Below are 23,601 nucleotides of genomic sequence, written 5' to 3'. Positions count from 1 at the left end.
ACCTTGCCAGTTATCTTGCAGTTGCAAAGTTGCCAATAATATATATGCTTAAATGAAAGTAGTAAGTAAATAAGCCACGAATAATTAAAGCTTATATAATAATAAATAAAAAAGCTTTCGTGAGGTAAAAAATGGATAAATAGTTTTTTGTCAAAAAATCTCTCCATCAGGCCGTATCCGTATTTTTTTGGTCGTTTATTTCATTAGGAATGTGTAGTTTGTCATAATGACAATCCTTAACGACCGTTCAAATTCCACTAAGTGCCGTATAGAATTTTTAATTCTTAATTAGTACTGAGATAATAAAATATAATATAACTACTAAAACCATAACTATTTCAAACTATTAAAATTCAGGATACTTTGAGTTCCGTAAGATAACAAATTGTAGTATATTAGTTAAACTCCATGTAATAAATATCCGTGTATGGGGTTATTTAAGAACGTTATTCAAGACAATCAGCTGATTTGATTTATCTAATTCTAATTTTTGAATGCTGTTTGGAGTCAAATATTAACAGTTCACTATGTAATTGCTTAATTTTGTATTAGAAAATCCTCAATCCACCAACTACAAGTATTATGCGTACATTTGGTAAATTTGGACCATTAATAGGTGCCATAGATGAAGGAACATCCAACGTAAAATTTTTGGTAATAACCACTTGTTTTATAAATATTCTTCAACGCTATCATTTGTAATCGCGTATCATAACACTAATTTTAATAATTGAAGTGTTACATGTAACAGAAATATTGATAATACTCCTTTGAGTTGATCATCATCATCATTGCATACCTGTTTTTTTTAATATAGTGATTCACCTCACCTTTGTGATTTTAAAACTAAAATTATTTGTAGGTTTTTGCAGCGAACACTTCAGAAGTCTTAACATATCATCAAGTATCTCTAAAACGCTTCAGTCCGCAAGAAGGATGGGTTGAACAAGATGCACTAGAAATTTTAAATGCTGTTGTGGAATGTATTGAGGTAGGTACTCTATTTTGCTTCGAACTTTGAATGAAGAGAACATCAAATTTTCCTGCTTTATTCAGATTTTATACTTCAAATTTTAAGTACAATTTTTAAGTCTGGGATGGTGGGGTCTTGTCCGTGAAGTTGGCAGCCATGGGTTCAAATCCCAGTAAGGGCATTTATGGGTATGTATCATATATATTTGTTTTTGTAGTATACACAACACAAGTCTTATTGCTTACATTTAAAGGGACAATGTTGATTTGTGTAAGATTGTCCCACAATATATTTTTATAAATGTAAATCATAAAAATTAACATGGATTCCAAGTGAATATTAAGTGGGCCCTGAAACTACTAGGAAATCTGATTGTTACCAATAATTCTTTTTTGCCCCCTTTTTAAGTCATCTAAGAGTTGGGCCGCAACAATAGCAGTTTTTGTTAGGTGGGTCGGAGCCCAGTCAACTTTGGGAACCAGTGATTGAAATAATTAACTAGTTATGATTATTTTTATGAACTGTTGTTTCGATTTACTTTTTTCTCTTTAGGTTGTTGCACAGCCTTTAGGTAGCTTACACTAATTTTGAAATGAATACCGGATACCTTTAGATACTCATTTACTATGGCAGGAAAGGATATCGTAACCATAACTAACCATCCATAACTTAGACCGTGTCATTCACGACGACGCATGCCTTGACTCGTAATGTTATGTTATTAAACATTAGATTTGACAAATCTGCACTTCATCATGGATGACAAACTATATTTGCTTAAAATAGGTTTATTTAATTTATATTACAGGTAACTGCAGATAATTTGAGAAAATTAGATATAAATCCTGAAGATATTGTTGGTATTGGAATCACAAATCAAAGAGAAACCACTGTTGTATGGAACTCTGCTACTGGACAACCACTTTATAGTGCCATTGGTAATTATGTAATTACCAGCTTCTGCCCGCGACTTTGTCTGTGTGGAATAGTGATGATTGATAAACGCTTTCCTATATTGTTCCTTGGGTCACCAACTATCTCCATTCTAAATTTCTTTTAAATTGGTTCAAGCAGGAGGTTACTGTCAGACAGACTAGAGTTACTATCAGATTTTTAATAATTAAAGGGATACCTATCTAATCTGGCCTATTGGGTAGTGACCCTGCCTAATGAAGCCGATGGTCCAGGGTTCGAATCCCAGTAAGGGCATTTATTTGTGTGTGATGAGCACAGATATTTGTTTTCCTGAGTAATGGATGTTTTCTATGTATTTAAGTATTTGAATATATTAGATATATCATTGTCTGAGTACCCTCAATACAAGCCTTCTTGAGTTTACTGTTGGAACTTAGTCAATTTGTGTAAGAATGTCCCTATAATATTTATTTATTTATTTTATTTATTAGAATACGAGGGTGGATTGAAAAATTCGCAGCCTGAATATTAAAAACAAAACAAAGGTTCTTTAATTAATTTTTATTTTTCTACATAGTCCCCGTCGAGTTGAATGCACTTGTTCCATCTGGATTCCAGAGCCTTTACACCACTTTTGAAGAAGCTTTCCTCGAGACCTAGGCATCTAAAATAGGCATCCACCTCAGCTTGGACCTCGGCGTTGCTTGAAAATTTCATACCACCCATAATAAAAAAATAAAAAAATATTGGGGGTTCCCCATACTTAGACTTGAAACTCAAAAAATCTTTTTTCATCAAACCCATACGTGTGGGGTAGGTCTTTAAAAATGATATTGAGGTTTCTAATATAATTTTTTTCTAAACTGAATAGTTTGCGCGAGAGACACTTCCAAAGTGGTAAAATGTGTCCCCCCCCCCCCCTTGAAAAATCTAAAAAAAATATATGATATACATTGCTATGCAAACTTCCACCGAAAATTGGTTTGAACGAGATCTAGTAAGTAGTTTTTTTTAATACATCATAAAATTAAAAAAAAAAATTTTTTCATCAAACTCATAGGTGTGGGGTATAATAGGATAGGTCTTCAAAAATAATATTTAGGTTTCTAATATCATTTTTTTCTAAACTGAATAGTTAGCGCGAGAGACACTTCCAAAGTGAAAAAATGTGTCCCCCCCCTGTAATTTCTAAAATAACAGAATGAAAAATCTAAAAAAATATATGATATACATTACCATGCAAACATCCACCGAAAATTGGTTTGAACGAGATCTAGTAAGTAGTTTTTTTTAATACGTCATAAATGGTACGGAACCCTTCATGGGCGAGTCCGACTCGCACTTGGCCGCTTTTTTTAAATTGGAGAACAGATGAAAGTCCGATGGTGATAAATCGGGTGATCGGGCAATCTCCGCCATCGATTTTAGTGACGTGTGAACACGTGCATTGTCCTGGTGGAAGATAACTTTTTTTGTCAACATTCCAGGTCTTTTTATCTTCAGAGCCTCGCGTAATCTGCGTAATAACTCGCAATAATAGTCGGAATTTATAGTTTTACCTCTCTGGAGATAGTCAACCATTATTATTCCCTTTGCATCCCAGAAAACAGATGCCATGACTTTATTGGCCGACAAAATTGCTTTGGCTTTTTTGGGAGGCGGAGATCCAGGACGAACCCACTGGTCCGATTGCTGTTTGGTCTCTGGTGTATAGTGGTGGACCCACGTCTCGTCCATAGTTACAAATCTGTCCAAAAAGTCTTGAGTATCGGCTTCATACAGGTCTAGACATTCACCTGAATTAGTACGGCGAGCGATTTTTTGTTCCACTGAAAGAAGCCTCGGGACCCATCTCGCCGACACCTTGGAAAAACCTAATTCGTTGACTATAATATTTTGAGTTCTTTCATAAGAGATGCCTACGATGTCAGCTATTTCCCACACCTTTAATCGCCGGTCTTTCATTATCATTTCGCATATAATTGCCACATTGTCCGTGTTAGTCACCGTTGTTGGCCTCCCGGGACGAGGGTCATCTGCGATACTATCTCGTCCACGCTTGAATTCAGCTGCCCACTTTTTCACCATCGTATATGATGGACAGGATTGCCCTAATGTACTTTGCATATCATCATAAATTTGCTTCGGTGTCAATCCTTTTTTATGCAGATATTTAATCACATCACGCTGCTCTAATTTCTCCATTTCCACGATATCTACCGACACGTAACTTTAAATATGCCGTAAAATTGCTTTTAAATATAGACGCCAATTAAAATTTCGTGGGAAGACAGTTGAATAATGACAGTTCAAAATGGCGGCAGAAAAAAAGAAAAAAGTTTTTTTTTAATTGGCCAGGCCGCGAATTTTTCCATCAACCCTCGTAGAATAGAATAGAAATACATTTATTGTATTTTCTGATTATATATGTGTTTATATTTCCTGATTATATATGTGTTTATATTTCCTGATTATATATGTGTTTATATTTCCTGATTATTAATTATTACCAAAATGTCAAAAGGTCTATTGCGCTTTCGTGGATTTGGAAAAGGCTTATGACAGAGTGTTGAGGAATGAACTTTGGTCGGTACTGTCGGTGTATGGATTGAGCGGTCGTCTCATTCAGGCACTGAAATCGCTCTATGAGGATTCCAGTGCTTGTGTGAGAGTAAACGGATCGTACACTGAGTGGTTTAGCATCGAAAAGGGTGTGAGACAAGGATGTGTAGCGTCACCGTGGCTGTTTATTTGTTTAATCTATTCATGGACAGTAGTATGCATGATTTGAGAAATGATGAATGTGGGCTGAGAATGAAAGGTTTACTCGTCAAATGTCTTCTTTAGGCTGATGACCTGGTATTACTGGCGTCATCGGATGAAGAATTGCAGGATATGGTAACTAGAATGCATAGATTTTTTGAAAGGAAAGGAATGAAAATAAATGTGAGCAAGACGAAAGGTATCTGAAAAGGACAAACAAAGGAAAGTATGACAAACTGTGAAGTTTTGATTGGTCAAGAAAGAGTTCACTAGGGACGGTAAACATGATGAAGACATTGAAAGGAGAGTGAATGCTGGAAATCGTGTGAATGGGGCACCCAACGCTTTTATGAGCAGCCAGAAGGTGTCGCAAAAAGCACGGTTGGCTGTGCATAGAGGGATGTTGGTGCCTACACTTATGTATGGTAGCGAAAGTTGGGTATGGCAGAAGAAACATTAGAGTCAAGTGAATGCAGTGGAAATGAGAGCGTTGAGAAGTGAATGTGGTGTAAAATTACAAGATAGAATTAGGAACAGTGTGATAAGGGAAAAGTGTGGACTGAACGAAGATGTAGTGACAAACATTGAGAAAGGTATATTGAGATGGTTTGGACACGTGGAAAGAATGATTGAAAGAAGGTTAACAAAGAGAGTGTATAAGGGAGAATTAGAAGAGGGAGCTGGAAGGGGTAGACCTCGGCGGACTTTCTCTGATCAAATCGGAGAAATCCTGAAGAAAGGCCAGGTCAAGAGCACCCTAAGCCGACGAGCGTGTATGAGGAATGTCATGAAAGTGAAGGAAGCGAAAGAGGTATGTCAGGATCGTAGCAAGTGGAAATCCGTGGTCTCTGCCTACCCCTTCGGGAAATAGGCGTGATTATATGTATGTATGTAATTATTACCTGAACAAATCTCATGAAGTGTCTGAATTGATAAATTAAAAAAAATTGGATTGAGAATTCTATAAATGCAATTGACATATATCTAAGGACGGACCTTACGGGCACTAAGAATGGTGCTAGTTCAGTGGTGTTACTCACTAATTCGAGCCAATCGTGCAGTTCAACGCAACTAAGTTGTTGCGACCAATCTCGCCCGTTATGCATGATCAACCAATCGCCTTGTGGCGTTAGACTGCACAATTGACTCGAATTCGTGTGAGTGACACTGCTGTACTGGCCCCGTTCTTATTGCCCGTAAGGCCCGTCCTTAGATATATGTCAATGATGTATGCATAACGATATTACACATTGTTGATGCACCTATCCTATGCTTTAACATGATAACCCATACGTAATCAAGTGAATATTTGTATGATTATAGTTTGGCTAGATGTGAGAACATCTAAAATCGTTGATGATCTACTGAAAAACAAAGGTGCACAGGCAATAAATGCAGTGTCTCAGACTAGTGGGCTTCCATTATCCACATACTTTTCGTCAGTGAAACTGAAATGGCTACTGCAGAATGTGACGGCTATCAAAGATGCTGTGGCCGCAGGGGAGTGCATGGCTGGCACAGTAGACTCCTGGCTAATATGGGTATGTTATGTAATTGACCATGAGTATACAATAACAATTATGAAATTACTGTTCACTTCAATTCCCAATTCAAAAAATATATACAGAGTTTATACAAGGTGATCAGTTTCAGACAACAGAGTACACCAAGATTTTTAGATACATTGGTTTATATAATATATAAACAAATACATTGTTAATACTGAAAACCGATACGAAGTTGACAAGAGTACTCAATACTCAATACATTTATTGCACATAATGGTTAAATACAGGTGGTAATCTTAATTCTATGTTCTCACATTATGTACCCTGTTGGGCGCAGCAAATATGGAGAAAGGCACTATGTAATCTAATATTATTTTATATACATTAACTATATTTTTAAAACTTATCATTTAAAAAATCATTTAAGGAGTAATAATTTTTAGAAATCAGTAGCTCTTTTAGTTTTCTAATGAAGGTATTCTCAGATTTTTCGTCTCTCAAACTTTCTGGTAATGAATTATAAATTTTTATGGACATTACAAGAGGTCCAGCCGAGTGCAGCTTAAGCCGTGAGGATGGCAATTGTAATTTATTTTTGTACCGCATGTTACGATTTTTTACCGCGTTTTCCCGTTTGGTGTAAAATTCAGGGTATTTACGGACAAACTTACACATTTCCAAGATGTAGATGCATGGAAGTGTAAGTATTTTAAATTCTTGGAAATAAGGTGCGGCGCTATCGGGTAGTTCAATATTTGCCAGGATTCTGATGAGTTTCTTTTGCGCTATGAATAGGCTCGGTGCGTCTGTGCTATTAGCCCAAAATATTATTCCATAGCTCAACCAGTTATATGCGTACGCGTAATAGGTCTGGAGTGCTGTTTTTAGGTCGGTGGTTTTTTTTATTTCTCTAAGTGCGTATGCGAATCGTGAAAGTTTGTTTCGAATACTTTGTACATGTGGTTTCCAGCAAATATTTTTATCTATTACTATTCCGAGCAATTTAAATTCGTTAACGACTTCAAGGTGTACATTATTATAGCTATATGTGATACTTAGCGGGGCTTTTTGGTGTGGGTGGAATGTCATGAGTTTTGTCTTTGAATAATTTATTTCCAGGTTGTGGTCACTTAACCATCCCGACACTTTTGATAATATATTATTTATCTCCGCGTTAAGGTTGAAATTATCGGTACACTGTGTGAGGATAGATATGTCATCGGCAAATAAGACGCAAGGTTCTTTTATGATTTTGGGGAGGTCGTTAATGTATATTAAGAATAATAAGCAGCCGATAACGCTTCCCTGGGGGATTGAGGCGTTGATAGTTGTAGTGTCTGATTTTACGTGTTTAATTTCTCCAGATTGGTGGTCAAAGTGTTCTAGTTCCACTACTTGTTTTCTATCTCGTAGATACGTTGTGAGCCATTTATGCGCCGTTCCACGAATCCCAATACCATATAGTTTAGATAGTAATATGTTATATTGCACTTTATCATACGCTTTAGTCATGTCTAATAGTATCCCGACGGCATATTGTTTCCTATCGAGTATGTTCAAGATCTCTTGTATGTAATGGTAGATAGCCAAAGTCGTAGATCTTTTTTTGCGGAATCCATTTTGTGCGTTATCGAAAATGTTGTATTTTTCGCAAAAATTGTAGATACGATTACACATAGCTTTTTCGAATATTTTTGAAGCAGTTGGTAATAAGGCTATAGGACGGTAATTGGTTGGATCCAATTTATTGTTTTTTTTGTGAATCGGTCTGATTAGGGATTTTTTTAAAAGATCTGGGAATGTTCCTTCGTCGAATGACTGGTTTACTAAACTGCTGAAAGGTATTGTTAATTGGTCTGCACACTGTCTTAATAGAGAAGGTGGAAGCTCGTCCACTCCGTAACTATTTTTGTTTTTTAGGTTTTTAATTATGTTGTGTATTTCGCGATTGTCAACTGGGGCTAGATACATGGAGTTCTCGGCAGGCTGCAGCACAGGGCGGCCTGGTGCTGTCGTACCGGATTGTCCTATGGACGCAAAATAGTCGTTAAAAGTATTTGCTATCTGTTTGGGCTCGCTAATTGTGTTGTTATTTAATTGGAGCTTTATGTTATTTTTTTCACTTTTAGTTTTTTTGTTTGTCCTTTCATTTATAATACTCCACATGGTTTTAATTTTGTTAGAAGATTTTTTCATTCTATTGATGTATTGCATTTTTTTCGCCGTTACAACCGTTTTTTTCAGGATTTTTTCGTAAGATTTATAGTATCGGTGAATTGTTGGGTTATTTGTTTGCAATGTAAGTATTTTTAATAATCGTTTGTTTTTACATGAAACTTTAATACCTTTAGTTAACCAGGTTACGTCAACTTTAGTACAGTTGACGTCAAGATTTACACTACTCTGTTGTAATAAGGCGAAAAATGTAAACATATTTTTGACGATATGAATTATTTCATTAGAAAAAAAAATATGGCCGGTGCAGTGTTGAACCTTATTGCTTTGCTAATAAGGTTTAACTTAGGCGACAACACCCTTAGTTGTGTTTGACGTGTATCAATGCAATTTTCAGAACCTCACAGGCGGCACACGGGGAGGCATCCACGCCACGGACGTGACCAACGCTTCCAGAACCCAACTCATGTCGCTACGAAGTTTGCAGTGGGATAAGGGCCTGCTGAGATTTTTTGACATACCAAAACAAATATTGCCAAAGATAAAAAGTTCGGCCGAGATTTATGGTTATATTTCTATGGGATCTCTTCTTGGTGTGCCAATTGCTGGGGTGAGTAAATAAATAAATAAAACGACCTAAGGTGTGCGAGCGGTACATCGCTCTAAATGTGTAAAGCACTGTCTCACTCACACACCGGGACCGCGTGATTTCGCGGAAGTGTGATAAACGCGTTACTGTCTATGTATTCAAATTCAATTGCAAATAACTATTTACTGTATTGATTTACAGTTTTGTTATACACCGTGTTTTTATTGAATTGCGTTAACTCCGAGGTTTCCGTAAGTACGTTTAAGGAAACTAAATGGCATAGTTAATTTTAAAAAAAATGGTTTTTTTTTACTATTTTTATTTTTATAAAAAGTAACTAAATGTTGCATATAGCGTTGTTGTAACACGGGCATTACATTTAACTCGACCAAACAATTGAAAACTGTGATATATCAATGTCATTTCTAACATCGATCGTCCGAGATAGTACGTACGTTTAGTAGCAAATGTATGAACTCGCACTAAACACTAATCAATAAGTAAACAGGCCCTAAGGCAAGTGTACACGCTCGTAAGGGCCTTATAATATAAAAATTTATGATTGACTATCTCCGAAATGGAGTTACTTAGAATATCGGTATTTTTGAGAAAGTTACTAAATTTAAGCTCAGGAATGCACCCTTGAAATTAACGCAAATCAAAAAAAACACGGTGTATATTGTAATTATAGTTATTTGCAGTCTCTGAACTCTGAATTTGTGTATTTTGGTTTCAGTGCTTGGGTGACCAACAAGCAGCGTTAGTTGGTCAGGGATGCATGAGATTTGGTCAAGTGAAATGTACATTTGGTACTGGTTGTTTTCTCTTATATAATACAGGTATGTAAATATTTTGTTAATAATTAGCAATCATTTACTTAAAGTAAAAACTTGTTAATTGGAACTCGCGATTTTTTTCCTAGTAACGCTGCATGCCGCAAATACATAACAAACGAAAATTTTGTTGCCTATTTCAATTGAGCAAGTACATCGGTATGTTGAATAGAATATTTATTCACAGGTGATTCGATAGTGCACTCACAAAATGGGCTCCTAACGACGGTAGCGTACAAGCTGGGGCCCGACGCGCCGCCCGTTTACGCCTTAGAGGGATCCGTTGCAATAGCAGGTAACATCAATTTCCGAAACGGGTTGGGTTATAGTTTACTTTTTTAGATAATATCTCTCAAGGATGATTTTAAAACGCAGAAATAATTTCTTTATATATTTTTTTTTTGTTTTATAGTTTGATCTTCCCGTCAGAAGATGTATCATAACATTCACAACAAAGAGGAAAAAAACAGAATAAATACTATGTACATACCCTTTTTTAGGGTTCCGTAACCAAATGGCAAAAAACGGAACCCTTATAGATTCGTCATGTCCGTCTGTCTGTCCGATTATGTCACAGCCACTTTTTTCCGAAACTATAAGAGCTATACTGTTCAAACTTGGTAAGTAGATGTATTCTATGAACCGCATTAAGATGTTTACACAAAAATAGAAAAAAAAAACAATAAATTTTGGACTACTAAACTGAATAGTTTGCGCGAGAGACACTTCCAAAGTGGTAGAATGTGTCCCCCCCCCCCCCTGTAACTTCTAAAATAACAGAATGAAAAATCTAAAAAAAATATATGATATACATTACCATGCAAACTTCCACCGAAAATTGATTTGAGCGAGATCTAATGACTAGTTTTTTTTTAATCCGTCATAAAATTATCATTTTTGAAGACCTATCCATAGATACCCCACACGTATGGGTTTGATGAAAAAAGATTTTTTGAGTTTCAGTTCTAAGTATGGGGAACCCCCAAAATTTATTGTTTTTTTTCTATTTTTGGGTGACAATCTTAATGCGGTTCATAGAATAGATCCAGTTACTAAGTTTGAACAGTACAGCTCTTATAGTTTCGGAAAAAAGTGGCTGTGCCAGAATCGGACAGACAGACGGACATGACGAATCTATAAGGGTTCCGTTATTTGCCATTTGGCTACGGAACCCTAAAAATGTGTCCCCCCCCCCCCTGTAACTTCTAAAATAACAGAATGAAAAATCTATAAAAAATATATGATATACATTACCATGCAAACTTCCACCGAAAATTGGTTTGAACCAGATCTAGTAAGTAGTTTTTTTTTAATACGACATAAATGTTACGGAACCCTTCATGGGCGAGTCCGACTCGCACTTGGCTGCTTTTTTATTTTTTCCTGTTCGATAGGATACCACTTTTTTCGGCCAAAACAGATCATTATTTTTCCCTATTTAAATTGAGAAATAAATAACTATAGTAAAATAAATAAATAGCTATAAAGCGATTTTAACTTCTAAGCTGGAAGCTTCAAATTTTATTGACACATCGGCTGGTCAGTCTGGCTTGGTTTAATTCAATTGACCGTGTGATATAATGGCGGAATTCTATCTAGGAGACACATTGCAGTGGCTGCAACACGGCCTGGGCATACTGGAGAACGCGGCGGACAGCGAGGCGCAGGCCGCCGAGGTCGGCGACAGCGACGAGGGCAGCTGCTGCTTCGTGCCGGCGTTTAACGGGATATACTCGCCGCACTGGAGAAAGGACGCGAGGGGGTAATTGTCCTACAGCTAGGAGACACGTGGCTGCTACACGATCACATACTGGAGGACGTGGCGACTAGCGAGGCGCAGGCCGCCGAGGTTGACAACAGCGACGAGGGCAGCTGCTGCTTCGTGCCGGCGTTTAACGGGATATACTCGCCGCACTGGGGGAAGGACGCGAGGGGGTAATTGTCCTACAGCTAGGAGACACGTGGCTGCTACACGATCACATACTGGAGGACGTGGCGGACAGCGAGGCGCAGGCCGCCGAGGAAAGTAACCTGAAACCTCATTTGCCAACCTTCTATATAAGTATATGTAACTACGAAACATATTGCTGAGGATATAACACGGTCTGGTCGGTCTGTCACCAGCTCACCGCTAATCAATACACTCCAATCTTTTTGACCAATCGACAAGTGACTGATCAAATTCATTATGGCTTGTAAGTAGATAGTGAATAATTTAGCTGAGGCACAAATGCCACAGAGTATTCAACATTTAAAAGTATGCGATTATGGTTTGGTCTGTGAAGTCATAATTTACATACCAATGCGACGAGTAGAAAAACCAGTGCGTGCCTATTGCACCCATCTACAGCAATCTATCTATCTAACAGTAGGTACCAACTTTTGTTGTTTGTGTGCTTCACGTCATAATAGTACATTACGATACAAGTGCGAAAAATAGGAAATTCGAAACGAGTGGCGATAAATTAAAACACGACCGAAGGGAGTGTTTTAAATCGACACGAGTTGCGAATTACCTATTCGCACATGTATCGTACAACGTTTTACAGTACATATGGCCCTTTAAATGTTCGACACAGTAACGTAATATGCTACTTCTCGCACTAGTGCTATAAAGTAGCCCCATATGTACTGTAATATATCTTACAGGTCTTCTACGATTTTCTCTTTGTAGTTAACTATTGTGGACTTCCAGAATAATGTGCGGGCTGAGCAACTTCACGCGACGCTCGCACGTGGTGCGCGCGGCGCTGGAGGCGGTGTGCCAGCAGACGCGAGCGGTAGCCGACGCGGTGGCGGCCGACTGCGCGCCGCTGCGCCGCCTGCTCGCCGACGGCGGCATGTCGCAGAACGCGCTGCACATGCAGATGCTGGCCGACACGCTCGGCATACCCGTGGTGAGTATTTTGTCAATCGTGTCAGTTTGCCTTGTCCTTAAACTCGATGTCCAGGGTCCGATTTTCGAATTTTCCTCATACGCACGAATTTTTCTTTCTTGGCGTTCTTCTAGATTCCATGTCATGATAGGTAGATTAGACAAAATAATAGAATGATCTGCCTTTACAGGGTATGCTCAATATCCTATTCAATAACATCTTAATTGCTATCAAATAAAAGAAATGAAAATGCAGGTTTACGATTACAATTACGTAAAACGATGTGTTCCCATTTCAGTGCTATTCGGAACAGGGATCGGAATTTCGTGAGTTGTCTTCCACATTACTGATTTGTCAATATAATCCAGATCCGTCCGCTAATGATGGAGAGCACAGCACTGGGTGCGGCCGTGGCGGCGGGGCGCGCGCTCCGCGTGTGGCCCACCAGCACCCCCGCGCCGCCCGCCGACACCTTCCTGCCCGCCATCTCGCCAGAGGGTGAGTACACGTGTACTGTAGTACTGCTGGTGCAGCACATGTGGCCCATCAGCACCCGCGCGCCGCCCGCCTACACCTTCCTGCCCGCCATCTCGCCCAAGGGTGAGTACACGTGTACTGTAGTACTGCTGGTGCAGCACGTGTGGCCCATCAGCACCCCCGCGCCACCCGCCGACACCTTCCTGCCCGCCATCTCGCCGACACCTTCCTGCCCGCCATCTCGCCAGAGGGTGAGTACACGTGTACTGTAGTACTGCTGGTGCAGCACGTGTGGCCCAACACACCCGCGCCGCCCGCCGACACCTTCCTGCCCGCCATCTCGCCTGAGGGTGAGTACACGTGTACTGTAGTACTGCTGGTGCAACACATGTGGCCCATCAGCACCCCCGCGCCGCCCGCCTACACCTTCCTGCCCGCCATCTCGCCCGAGGGTGAGTACACGTGTACTGTAGTACTGCTGGTGCAGCACGTGTGGCCCAGCAGCACCCCCGCGCCACCCGCCGACACCTTCCTGCCAGCCATCTCGCCCGAGGGTGAGTACACGTGTACTGTAGTACTGCTGGTGCAGCACGTGTGGCCCATCAGCACCCCCGCGCCACCCGCCTACGCCATCCTGCCCGCCATCTCGCCCGAGGGTAAGTACACGTGTACTGTAGTACTGCTGGTGCAGCACGTGTGGCCCATTAGCACCCCCGCGCCACCCGCCGACACCTTCCTGCCAGCCATCTCGCCCAAGGGTGAGTACACGTGTACCGTAGTACCGCTGGTACAGACTACTAAAGGTGCAACCTACACAATTGTACGTCCATGATTATTATCTATCAATTATGATATGTAAACTAACGTTTTGAATCTTATGTTCAACAAAAAATCTTGACTCTACATTAGCACCATGAAGTGCATTTATATCTAGTTATTTCTTTATAGATCGCGAAATCCGACGGGTTCGATGGGAAACCGCATTGGAGCGGTGTATGGGTTGGGTTAAAGAAGAATCCGAAGAATCGACATTCAAACCAGGTGAGAAATAGTAAATTTTTAGGGTTTAGTAGTCAACTAGTTATGTACCTTTTAAAAACTATTATCTGTCTCTTCCTTAGTGTTTCTGTCCGCATTACCGGTTATCACTTTTGGCAAGAATTATTGGGGTTTGTCCCATAGTAAAAGCTGCTCAGTATAAGCCCAAAACCTCCCTGGCAACGGGAATGCACATATTTTTTGGCCACCGTGTATAGTTTTGTATACAGGGTGATCAATCCAAAACGGTCAGTATGGAGAACTCAGAAACTATGAGAGATAGCCACATATGTTCTTAGGAAACATGGCTTCGATTTTAAATTTAATAATAATGACATTCAATCTTATTTTTAATCTCTCATACATATAGTATTGTCTTACTGTTGTAAAGATAAATTTTAAAAGTATTGTCTCTACTGCTATTTAGGCTTTTGCACCTCCTAATTAGTTAAATTAAAAGTTTCATTTCTCCACATCCTAAAGGTTGCTTGGAAGAGATCGCTCTGTAGCGATACATACATTTATTCTGAGGTTGTGCATTAAAGAGGATTTGTATTGTATTGTACCTATATTTATAATTTTTTTTTTTATACTTCTCGGTGGCAAACAAGCATACGGCCCGCCTGATGTTAGGCAGTCTCCGTAGCCTATATACGCCTGCAACTCCAGAGGAAATCTCATGTTGAGGCAGATACGTTAGTTTCGATTGACCGATAACAAATCACGAAGTATATCTTCTATCGCAACTTTGAAACGTATCACTTATCAAAAAGTCGTAGAGGTTTGTCAAAAGAAAAATGTGGTAACTATATGTGGGTTGCATACAGAGTTACTGCCTTTTAACTTTGAGTAGCAGTGTGAGATACGAGATTTTTTCAAAGTAGTGACAATATGTCAAAATGTGTATAACGTTTTATATTGATATTTTGGTGTTCAGTTTCAGAGGAGATTGATCGAACAACGGCAGTGCTGCCTCCAGGCCTGTTCTTCCTCGGTACCGCGCTTCTCGTAGTCATAGCCGATAAACTAAAATCCATCTAGTTCATGTCACATGCGTGAGCCAATCTTAGTCATTAGATACTACCTCCTTATGTTAATGTTGGCTTGTACAAACAAAGTATTAATATATTAGTAGTCAAATCTTTAACATAATATTTTTGTGATTGCTTTTGGTTAGTTATTATACCATTATTAGATCATTATTACATTTCAGTTTTTGTTTTTGATTATAGTTGTTGTTCCTAAACGTGTTTTTACTAACCCTCTATAATATGCCATCGATAAATGTTCTAGTACCTATGTTCAGTTTTATTGAACAGATGTTTTTTGACTATGTTCATTTATACGTTTTTTTTTGTGAGAATAATTGGGTCCACCCACACAAAGCGAGCATCGGCCGACGCACGTCTACACTGGCCGTTTTGTGCGCGAGGAAATTGCCTCGCGTATGCTCACTCTATGTGGACCCGCCTAATAGTGAAACAGGGCGTAGATATAAAATACATTTATTACAAAAGATCTTATATTGTTAATAACTTAACACAGTTAATTATATTATATTATCAAAATGCATTGGAAAACTTATTTAACCCTTAATAACTGCGATCGGACGTAGTTTGACAGTTTTCTTGCTGATACCAGCAGCATGGCATGTGTTAACGACATCGGTAACATTTTTGTAAGATTCTGGAGCCTCTTCCATTACGAGTTTTGGTGAGGCAACTCTAATAGAAATACCCATGTTTTCCATTTTTTCAAGGACTTCTTTGTAATCAATGTTTCGCCTAGACTTTGCACGTGACAACGCGCGACCCTGTAAATAAAATTAGTACCTATAAATAACTGTAAAACGTATTTAATGAGACATAGCTCCTGAAGGATCCATTATGATTAATGAAGAAAATTTGGGTTGTTCCTATAGCTATTTGTGATACAAATTATCATATAATGTTAGTCTAGTCTCCAATATACACATCACATTTCACCCAAATAGTTGCGAGTATAGTCGTTAGCTTTGTAGCTGGCCCCTAGTGGCTTATCCTTTGTCTATTGTTAACTAAAACCGCCCGTGCCACTACCTGCATAAAAAATGGTCTGGTCACTTTAACCGGTTATTGAATTACAACTCCTATGGTAGTTGAAATAAGATTCAAAATGAATCAATGGAAAAATAATTTGCCATTTCTTGTGTGGTCCCTCTACGTTTACTGAGTACCGGCGAGTCGAACGCTACCGAACCAGTCTAAAATGTGTCCTAGATATGCGGAACAAAGGCGCGTTATCGGAGGCCGCACCTACACTGGTTTCTCGGAAATCGGTAATTATAGGCCCATCTCACTAGCGACACTCACAGCGAAAGTGCTTGACGGCTTGCTTAATGCACAACTTTGCAAACATATTAATCTGCACGACGTACAATTTGGATTTAGGCCAGGTTTGTCGACAGAGAGTGCAATTTTGTGCCTTAAGCAGGCTGTCAAGTACTACGTGGACAGAGACACGCCGATATACGCATGCTTTCTGGACCTGTCCAAAGCCTTTGACCTGGTTGTTTATGATAAGCTATGGACTAAGCTAGAAAGGACCAGTTTACCCAGAGAGTACATTGCGCTGCTTAAAACATTGGTACTACAACCAGGTCAATAGGGTGAGATGGGCGGGGGTTGACTCGGACGAGTATAGACTGCAGTGTGGAGTTAGACAGGGGAGATTATCATCCCCAATCTTGTTTAACCTCTATGTTAACGAACTGTTTGAGGGTCTTAGCAAGGAGCATGTCGGATGTCACATAGGCGAAACGTGTTTCAACAACATAAGTTACGCGGACGACATGGTCGTGCTGGGACCGTCAATCAGTGCTGTCAAACATCTTGTTAGACTGTGTGAGAGCTACGCGCAACAGCATGGCCTTAGGTACAACGCGAGCAAAAGCGAGGTCCTTATCTTTAAGGCTCGTAAGTATAACACTAAGACCCTGCCTGAGATCATACTGGGGGGAGTGGCTATCAAAGTAGTTGATAAATTTAAATATTTAGGGCATATGATTACGAGGGAGCTCAGTAATGATAAGGGTGTGGAAAGAGAGAGGAGAGCTTTGGCAGTACGAGGTAATATGCTCGCCCACAGGTTTGCACGCTGTAACGAGGAAGTAAAACTGACACTTTTTAAGGCTTATTGTCAGACGTTTTACACGTGCAGCCTGTGGGTGAAATTTACACAGAAGACTTATAATACACTGCGTGTGCAATACAACAACATCCTTAGAATGCTGTTGAGGCGGCCTAAACACTGCAGCACAGCGGGCATGTTGGCCGAGGCTAGAACAGACGACTTCTTTGCCATTGCGAAAAAGAATTGCCTCACTGCTTGGGAGAGTGCGCGGAAGCAGCAACAGCATGCTAAGGACGTTGGTCGGCCGCTCACAAAATACTGGGTTGATGTGGTTATTGGGAGAGACAAATAGGGTAACACTATATTATATCGCTTCCAATACCTACTAGGTTAAGTTTCCTGTAGTTCATAAGACTAAGATAGATTTTTTAAGAAGCTAAATTAATAACCAATTTCTGTGGATTATGGTCCGAAATAAACAATTTTTATTTATTTATTTTTATTGTGTTGGACTAGTCCGCGCACTGATGCCAATTAGAATATATATGACCCTTTTTTGCAGGTAGTTAACAATAGACAAAGGATTAGCTGCTTGGGGCCAGCTACAAAGCTAACGACTATACATACCTTAAAAATGAAGAAATTAAATTCACATTCAAACCAAAAGCATAGTATCAGTTCCATGGAACTACTAGGAAGACAAAGAGTACTTACAGCTCCATGACATGTTGAGCCAAAAGTTTCAGTCATGCCCTGATGAGTGCCGGTAAGTACATAGCTGCAAGTTCCCATCGTCCCTCCAATAAGAACAGGCTGCCCAGTTAGCTGATAATCCACTGGGATCAGTGGGTGGTTAGGAGGGAATGCTCTTGTGGAACCCTACGAAAAAATAAACAATTTTTTTTCTTGTATTATCAGTTTTGAGCTTTCATGCTGAATAAGGATTAAATATATAATGCTTCTGTAGTAAGTGGTCCTTTAAAATACTTTAAGTCAGGGGTTCCCAAAGTGTGCGCCGCGGCGCCCTGGTGCGCCGTAGAAAGTAAAGAGGGGCGCCGTGAGTTCTATCATTATCCGAAACCACAAATATTCGCAGGTAGCTATTTGAGCGCTCGCATCGGTAAATAATATATCGTGTCACTCTTTTTCGACCGTGATTTTAAATTTACAAGGGCGCCGTAGCAAAATACTAAACTTGTAACTGTGCCGCATGTTGAAAAAGATTGGGAACCTCTGCTTTAAGTGATATTTCCTAAAGAAATCTTACCTTCCTATGGACCAATAAAGTCTTAACTTTTCCATCCACAACATGCTCCTCAGTCTTTGCAATATTGTGTGAAACATCATAAATAACATGCATGTCCAGATCATCAGGTGTCATTTTAAATTGTTTTGCAAATGCTTGCCTTGTGAGGAAAGTCATAGAGCTACGATTTACCCAGGCAAAGTTAGCTGCTGCTGCCATTGCCTTCAAGTAATCCTGCCCTTCAACAGAATTAATTCTAGCACAAGCTAGCTGACGGTCATTAGTCTCAATATTATCTCTTTTCATAGCTTTCTCCATTTGCACTAAAGCATCAGTTGCAACCTGATGCCCAAAGCCTCTGCTGCCTGAATGAATCATCACACAGACTTGTCCAACTCTTTCCACGCCCATTTTTCCAGCTGCATATTTGTCATATATCTCATCTACAACTTGAATCTCAGCATAATGGTTACCAGCCCCAAGGGTCCCAAGTTGGGGCAAGCCTCTCTTCTTGGCTCTAAGACTAACTTTTGAGGGGTCAGCTGTGAGCATCCTGCCATATTCTTCACAGTGTTCCTTGTCCTCGGCCCACACATAACCCTCTCTAAGAGACCAATCCATGCCCATCTCTAGTGCTTCTTCCAAATCACGGGCATTCATTGGAATAATACCTTTTGAACCTACTCCAACAGGAATATGGTCAAAAAGACTCTGAGCCAATTGTTCCTGAAATTGATTAATTTTTTCATTATCCTATTAATATTACAAGTATGAAAATTTGTATGTTTAAGTATTTGGATGTTTTCTTCCTCCTTCATGCAAAAGAGGCTGAAAGCATTTCAATGAAATTTGGTACACAAATAAGTGTAGCGTAAAAAGGGACAGGGGATAGGAACAGTTTAATAATTTATATACAGACAAAGTTATGGGCATAGGCTAGTATTTCGATTAAATCTTGCAGTTATTTTAATTTGACATGATTCTGACAATTCTTTCTATATGAGAGATAAAAAAAATACTAATACCTTTAGGGGTAGTACATCTTTTTCATGTAAATTAGTCCTCAATAGTCTTACACCACAGTTAATATCAAACCCCACACCTCCGGGAGATACAATAGACTTAGGATCAGACATATCAAATGCTGCCATATTACCTGAATCAATGCAATACAAAATTATGTTGTGAAATACTCATACATCACAACTGTAAGTTTTAGTAATTTCTAGTATATCTTGTTACCTATAGCGAAACCATATCCCGAATGTACATCGGGTAGACCCACAGACCGGCCTACGATACCCGGTAAAGCCGCTACATTTGCAATTTGTTTTACACCGGGAAGAAAGCCGCCAGTCATGCCGGGCCGGCATGAATTTCTCAATTCGTCTAACATAAGCTTCTCTAGTGAATTATTTACATAAAATATGCCTTCAACATTCATGTTGGGTTGAAATCCCTTCTTAATTTTCCAACAATATGGATTTATTTTTTCCAAATACTTCAATTCTTCGTTGTATTGACGAACAACCATCGTGATAGCTTCAAACCTTATTAATTATTTTTAGCACAATATTAGTACAGTACAGAAGTAATTTCAATTTAATATGAAAACAGAAAAATAATTGAAACACCAATTCAAGATTCAAGCTACACATGTACTCTTAATCAAAGAGCCAAAGAGCATAAGCATAATATAATCACTACGTTCGGCGTTCTAATGTACCACAGCCAGCGTATGGCGCTAAAGACAGGGCGTACTGTCAAAAAAAATGTTGCCCTATTAAACTCGATATTAAACCTAGTACTCACGTTCGGACTGCTTGCGCTTGTACAAGTTCAGGAGGCCTACCGCGAACCACGTTCGGCGTGTTGCCTCTCTGTCGCACTTGTAAATTCGTACGTAAGTGTGATAGGGAGGTAACTCGTCGATCGTGGTTCGCGGTAGGCCCTCAGGGCGGCTACCGGGAAAATCGAAGTTCGTCAATTGCGGGCATTTTTCTCTGTCACTCCAATTACGTCTTAGTGAGAGTAAAAGGGAAAGATCTCCGCAATTTGCGAATTACGGTTTTTGCGGTAGGCCCCCAGGCCTCTACAGACCTTACAATTTGTTAGAATGAATCACAGTGACAGTGGGGCGACACTCCCCCTTTGGGCTTTTCCCGGCTCCCTTCGGCTCAGGATCTTTCTCTTTTACTCTCATAAAGACGTAATTAGAGTGGCAGAGAAAAATGTCCGCAACTGACGACCTTCGATTTTCGCGGTTATAGCCCAGCATCGCTCCGAGCAATTATTAGGTTTGGCATAGCTTGACGTGCACACACGTATAGGGAATACGTGCACGATCACAGATAAGATAGACTTGAATTTTGACAACCCTAAATGGCCGAAAGGGACAGTGCCATACATTAGAAAGGGGCAGAATAATTCAGCCAATACAGGCATTTTGGAAATTCGTAGTAGTTTTATCTTCTTAGCGGCGATAAAAATTAGTTTAATGCAATCACGGACATCAATCAAGAATACCACGACTCGACGTGGAAAAATTCTTTATAATGGTCAGAAGCTCAAAAGTTTAAAAAAAAACATTTGGCCAAATTGTTCGATGTTGGGCATACCATACTCTGAATCAGAAAAAAAGCAAATGTCATGAAATGTCAATTGCTCACTAATATTTTCCTTCGATTCTATGGTTTCGTAACGATATAACATAACCCTGCATTAGATATTACCTTAAATTAAAATTACAACTGGTTGCAGCTCTTGTTCTTTAATACAATGTCGGCGCTCATCAAACTGCGTCACATGCCTGTGATGCAACGATGTCTATGGAATCATATAAACCAGGTTACCCGCACCATTTCGACTTCCAAGAAGAATAGCGAAACAGCCACCGCCGCCTGCGAAACCAAACCTCAAGACAAAAACTGGGTGAGCTATGGGTTTGATTATGAGAATAAAGATGATGACACCAGTGCCCACCACGCGTCCTACTTCTTCACTATCACCTTATGTTTAGTCTTCGGTGGTTTCGCTTGGGCCTATGCTCCTGATGTAAGCTTGAGAGATTGGGCCCAGCGTGAGGCTTTCCTCGAGTTGCGCCGCCGTGAGAAAGCTGGTCTTCCGCCCGTTGACCCCAACTATGTTGATCCCAAGAAAGTGAAACTGCCAAGTGATGAAGAGCTAAATGGTGTTGAGATCATCATTTAAGTGATGTTGATGTTTAGTTTTTGAATTTAATTAATATTTTTATGTAGAAATGGTTAGACAATAGGCAATATCTTTTTTTAAATTCTGGATTTTGTTTAAATAAGGATAATTTTGTAATTTCTTTATTTTCTTTTTTCTAAGAACTATTGTCTATTAACTGTATATATCAAAGCCATGCTCTTGCATGAAAATAAATAAATCAAACATTTAATGGGTTATTTTAATTAAAAAACTGTATAATCATACTCTTACACACAGTGCAAACCTCACACTTGTGTGCAATCTTTGATACATGCAATGCATGCATGTGTTGATCGATTAAATTAGTTGCACCTCAATAGCCAGATATTGTTCTAAAACCTACTGTTCATTGCCAGTGACTTCTGTTAGTTAGGGTGGCGAATAGGGGAATTTTCGGTAATACTCGAGCGTGGCAGTTTAAGATATGAGAGATACCTTAGACCTAATAGAACAACCTTGTAAAGTATTTAGCTCTATATGTAGTGACGCGCGCCTAGGATAGACGATCAGATTAGTAAAAAAAAATCGATAGTCTGAAATACTCGAGCGTGTCAGATTAAGATATTGGGGGTTGATTTTAGTGTTTTAAGACTAAATTTAACTAATCTGACGATAAGTCCTTGACGCCGCCGAGTTATAGAGTCGCGAACTTGTAAAAAAAAAACGTTAATCCGGCATTCTCGAGCGCGATTTTTATTTTGAAGAATATAATCTAAAACTTACTAAAAATACAAAATCTGCCGGTTTCCGCATGACCGGAAGTGTGGAGGAGTCATTTCGTCTTCCCAAAAACGCGTTGCGGCATATAAGTCGCGAACGATACATTTTACAAAAAAAAGTTTAAATAAACAAAAAAGGTAATTTTATTTTACACAAAAAAAGTCTCTACATTTTTGTCCAAAGTTAAAACTTTTTGACTTGAAGCATCATAAAAACTCAAACTCCCGGTTTTTTGAGTATATCTCGAAAACTGAGGGTGTTAAAAAAAATTGATATGAAATAACGATGATTAAATTATGTGACTTTTATTATATCTCAATTTTTTTTTTCTAAAGCTTCTCGACCATTTTCGTGGACTCGGAAAAAGTTACGCGTATCTGTATACAAAAGTATTATTAACATGTACAGTTTCATGTATGTCCTCGTAAGGCCCAAGGTCCTACCTATAGGACTTATTCAGTTCGATGAAATATAAATCATATTCAATTGGAACAGAGTTGCATTGGCTTTGTTTCATTCAATTTTCAAACAAAATAAAATCAACTGTATTTCCTGCACTATAGGTTCAAATTCTAGTGGCAAATTTAGGATTCTTCATTTCTATGGCTGGGCCTTAGGAGGTTATTATTCAATAGCCTGTTGATCCTCAAATTGTTTTTTGGACGTACCGTAAGCAAAACGAAGTGAAGAATTGAAGCAAAAAAGAGGAATTTGCCATAAACATGTAATACAGACTGAGCGCTTCGCGGAAATATGCCGTCCTACCAGTATTTTTCCTTTATTTCGCAACATTGATGGTGGGGAAAGAAGCGGTAGAAGGGAATTTTCGGTACACCCTAATATATATATATATATGTTTATGGTCCCCTACCGTAGACCTATGTGCCCTCAGTATGACGCCGATTGAAGAGAGAGAAAAGACCCGACGGTATATTTCTCGAATGTGCTGGAGAAACCAAAAAACCTTTTTCGGTCAGATTAAGAGAACCCACCAACATTTTTGTCAGATTAAGAAAATATGCTTTCAGGATACCGAGATAAACCTCCCCTATGAAAATCTGACGCGCTCGAGTATTTCAAAAAAAACTTTTTTTTTGCATTTTCAAAAATTCATCGTAACTTATCGTCACGCCGAAATCGTCAGTT

General features: G+C 39.2%; 3 protein-coding genes across 3 annotated transcripts; 2 read left to right on the top strand and 1 right to left on the bottom strand.

Moving 5' to 3' along the window:
- Positions 1–446: 446 nt before the first annotated feature.
- LOC133521375 (glycerol kinase-like) lies at positions 447–15,719 on the top strand. The gene is made up of 12 exons (XM_061856314.1): positions 447–654; positions 863–991; positions 1,782–1,911; positions 5,975–6,192; positions 8,732–8,944; positions 9,660–9,762; positions 9,944–10,051; positions 11,356–11,518; positions 12,452–12,653; positions 13,001–13,130; positions 14,058–14,150; positions 15,085–15,719. Exons 1-12 carry the CDS (start codon positions 583–585, stop codon positions 15,186–15,188), a joined length of 1,665 nt encoding a protein of 554 aa, XP_061712298.1. The 5' UTR covers positions 447–582; the 3' UTR covers positions 15,189–15,719.
- LOC133521376 (RNA-splicing ligase RtcB homolog) lies at positions 15,637–20,234 on the bottom strand. Its single transcript, XM_061856315.1, has 5 exons — positions 19,747–20,234; positions 19,530–19,660; positions 18,526–19,230; positions 17,973–18,137; positions 15,637–15,960 (listed from the first exon to the last, which is right to left on the bottom strand). Exons 1-5 carry the CDS (start codon positions 20,036–20,038, stop codon positions 15,733–15,735), a joined length of 1,521 nt encoding a protein of 506 aa, XP_061712299.1. The 5' UTR covers positions 20,039–20,234; the 3' UTR covers positions 15,637–15,732.
- A 912-nt stretch (positions 20,235–21,146) lies between these two features.
- LOC133521379 (NADH dehydrogenase [ubiquinone] 1 beta subcomplex subunit 11, mitochondrial) lies at positions 21,147–21,925 on the top strand. The gene has a single exon (XM_061856318.1). It carries the CDS (start codon positions 21,283–21,285, stop codon positions 21,712–21,714), a length of 432 nt encoding a protein of 143 aa, XP_061712302.1. The 5' UTR covers positions 21,147–21,282; the 3' UTR covers positions 21,715–21,925.
- Positions 21,926–23,601: the final 1,676 nt, after the last annotated feature.

Source organism: Cydia pomonella, chromosome 9, assembly GCF_033807575.1.
Source record: "Cydia pomonella isolate Wapato2018A chromosome 9, ilCydPomo1, whole genome shotgun sequence".
Lineage (NCBI taxonomy): Eukaryota > Metazoa > Arthropoda > Insecta > Lepidoptera > Tortricidae > Cydia > Cydia pomonella.
Note: the sequence above shows the minus strand (reverse complement) of the source record. Positions and strands in the feature narration are given on the sequence as shown.

Bases quoted from the DNA above. Each gene is read 5' to 3' on its own strand.
- LOC133521375 (XM_061856314.1), top strand. From the start codon at position 583: ATGCGTACATTTGGTAAATTTGGACCATTAATAGGTGCCATAGATGAA. The intron at 6,193-8,731 runs GTATGTTATGTA...TGCAATTTTCAG, and splicing joins TAGACTCCTGGCTAATATGG to AACCTCACAGGCGGCACACG. The intron at 14,151-15,084 runs GTGAGAAATAGT...TTTGGTGTTCAG, and splicing joins AGAATCGACATTCAAACCAG to TTTCAGAGGAGATTGATCGA.
- LOC133521376 (XM_061856315.1), bottom strand. From the start codon at position 20,038: ATGGTTGTTCGTCAATACAACGAAGAATTGAAGTATTTGGAAAAAATA. The intron at 19,231-19,529 runs GTATTAGTATTT...AATCAATTTCAG, and splicing joins AAGATGTACTACCCCTAAAG to GAACAATTGGCTCAGAGTCT. The intron at 18,138-18,525 runs GTAAGATTTCTT...ATTTTTTCGTAG, and splicing joins CTTTATTGGTCCATAGGAAG to GGTTCCACAAGAGCATTCCC.
- LOC133521379 (XM_061856318.1), top strand. From the start codon at position 21,283: ATGTCGGCGCTCATCAAACTGCGTCACATGCCTGTGATGCAACGATGT.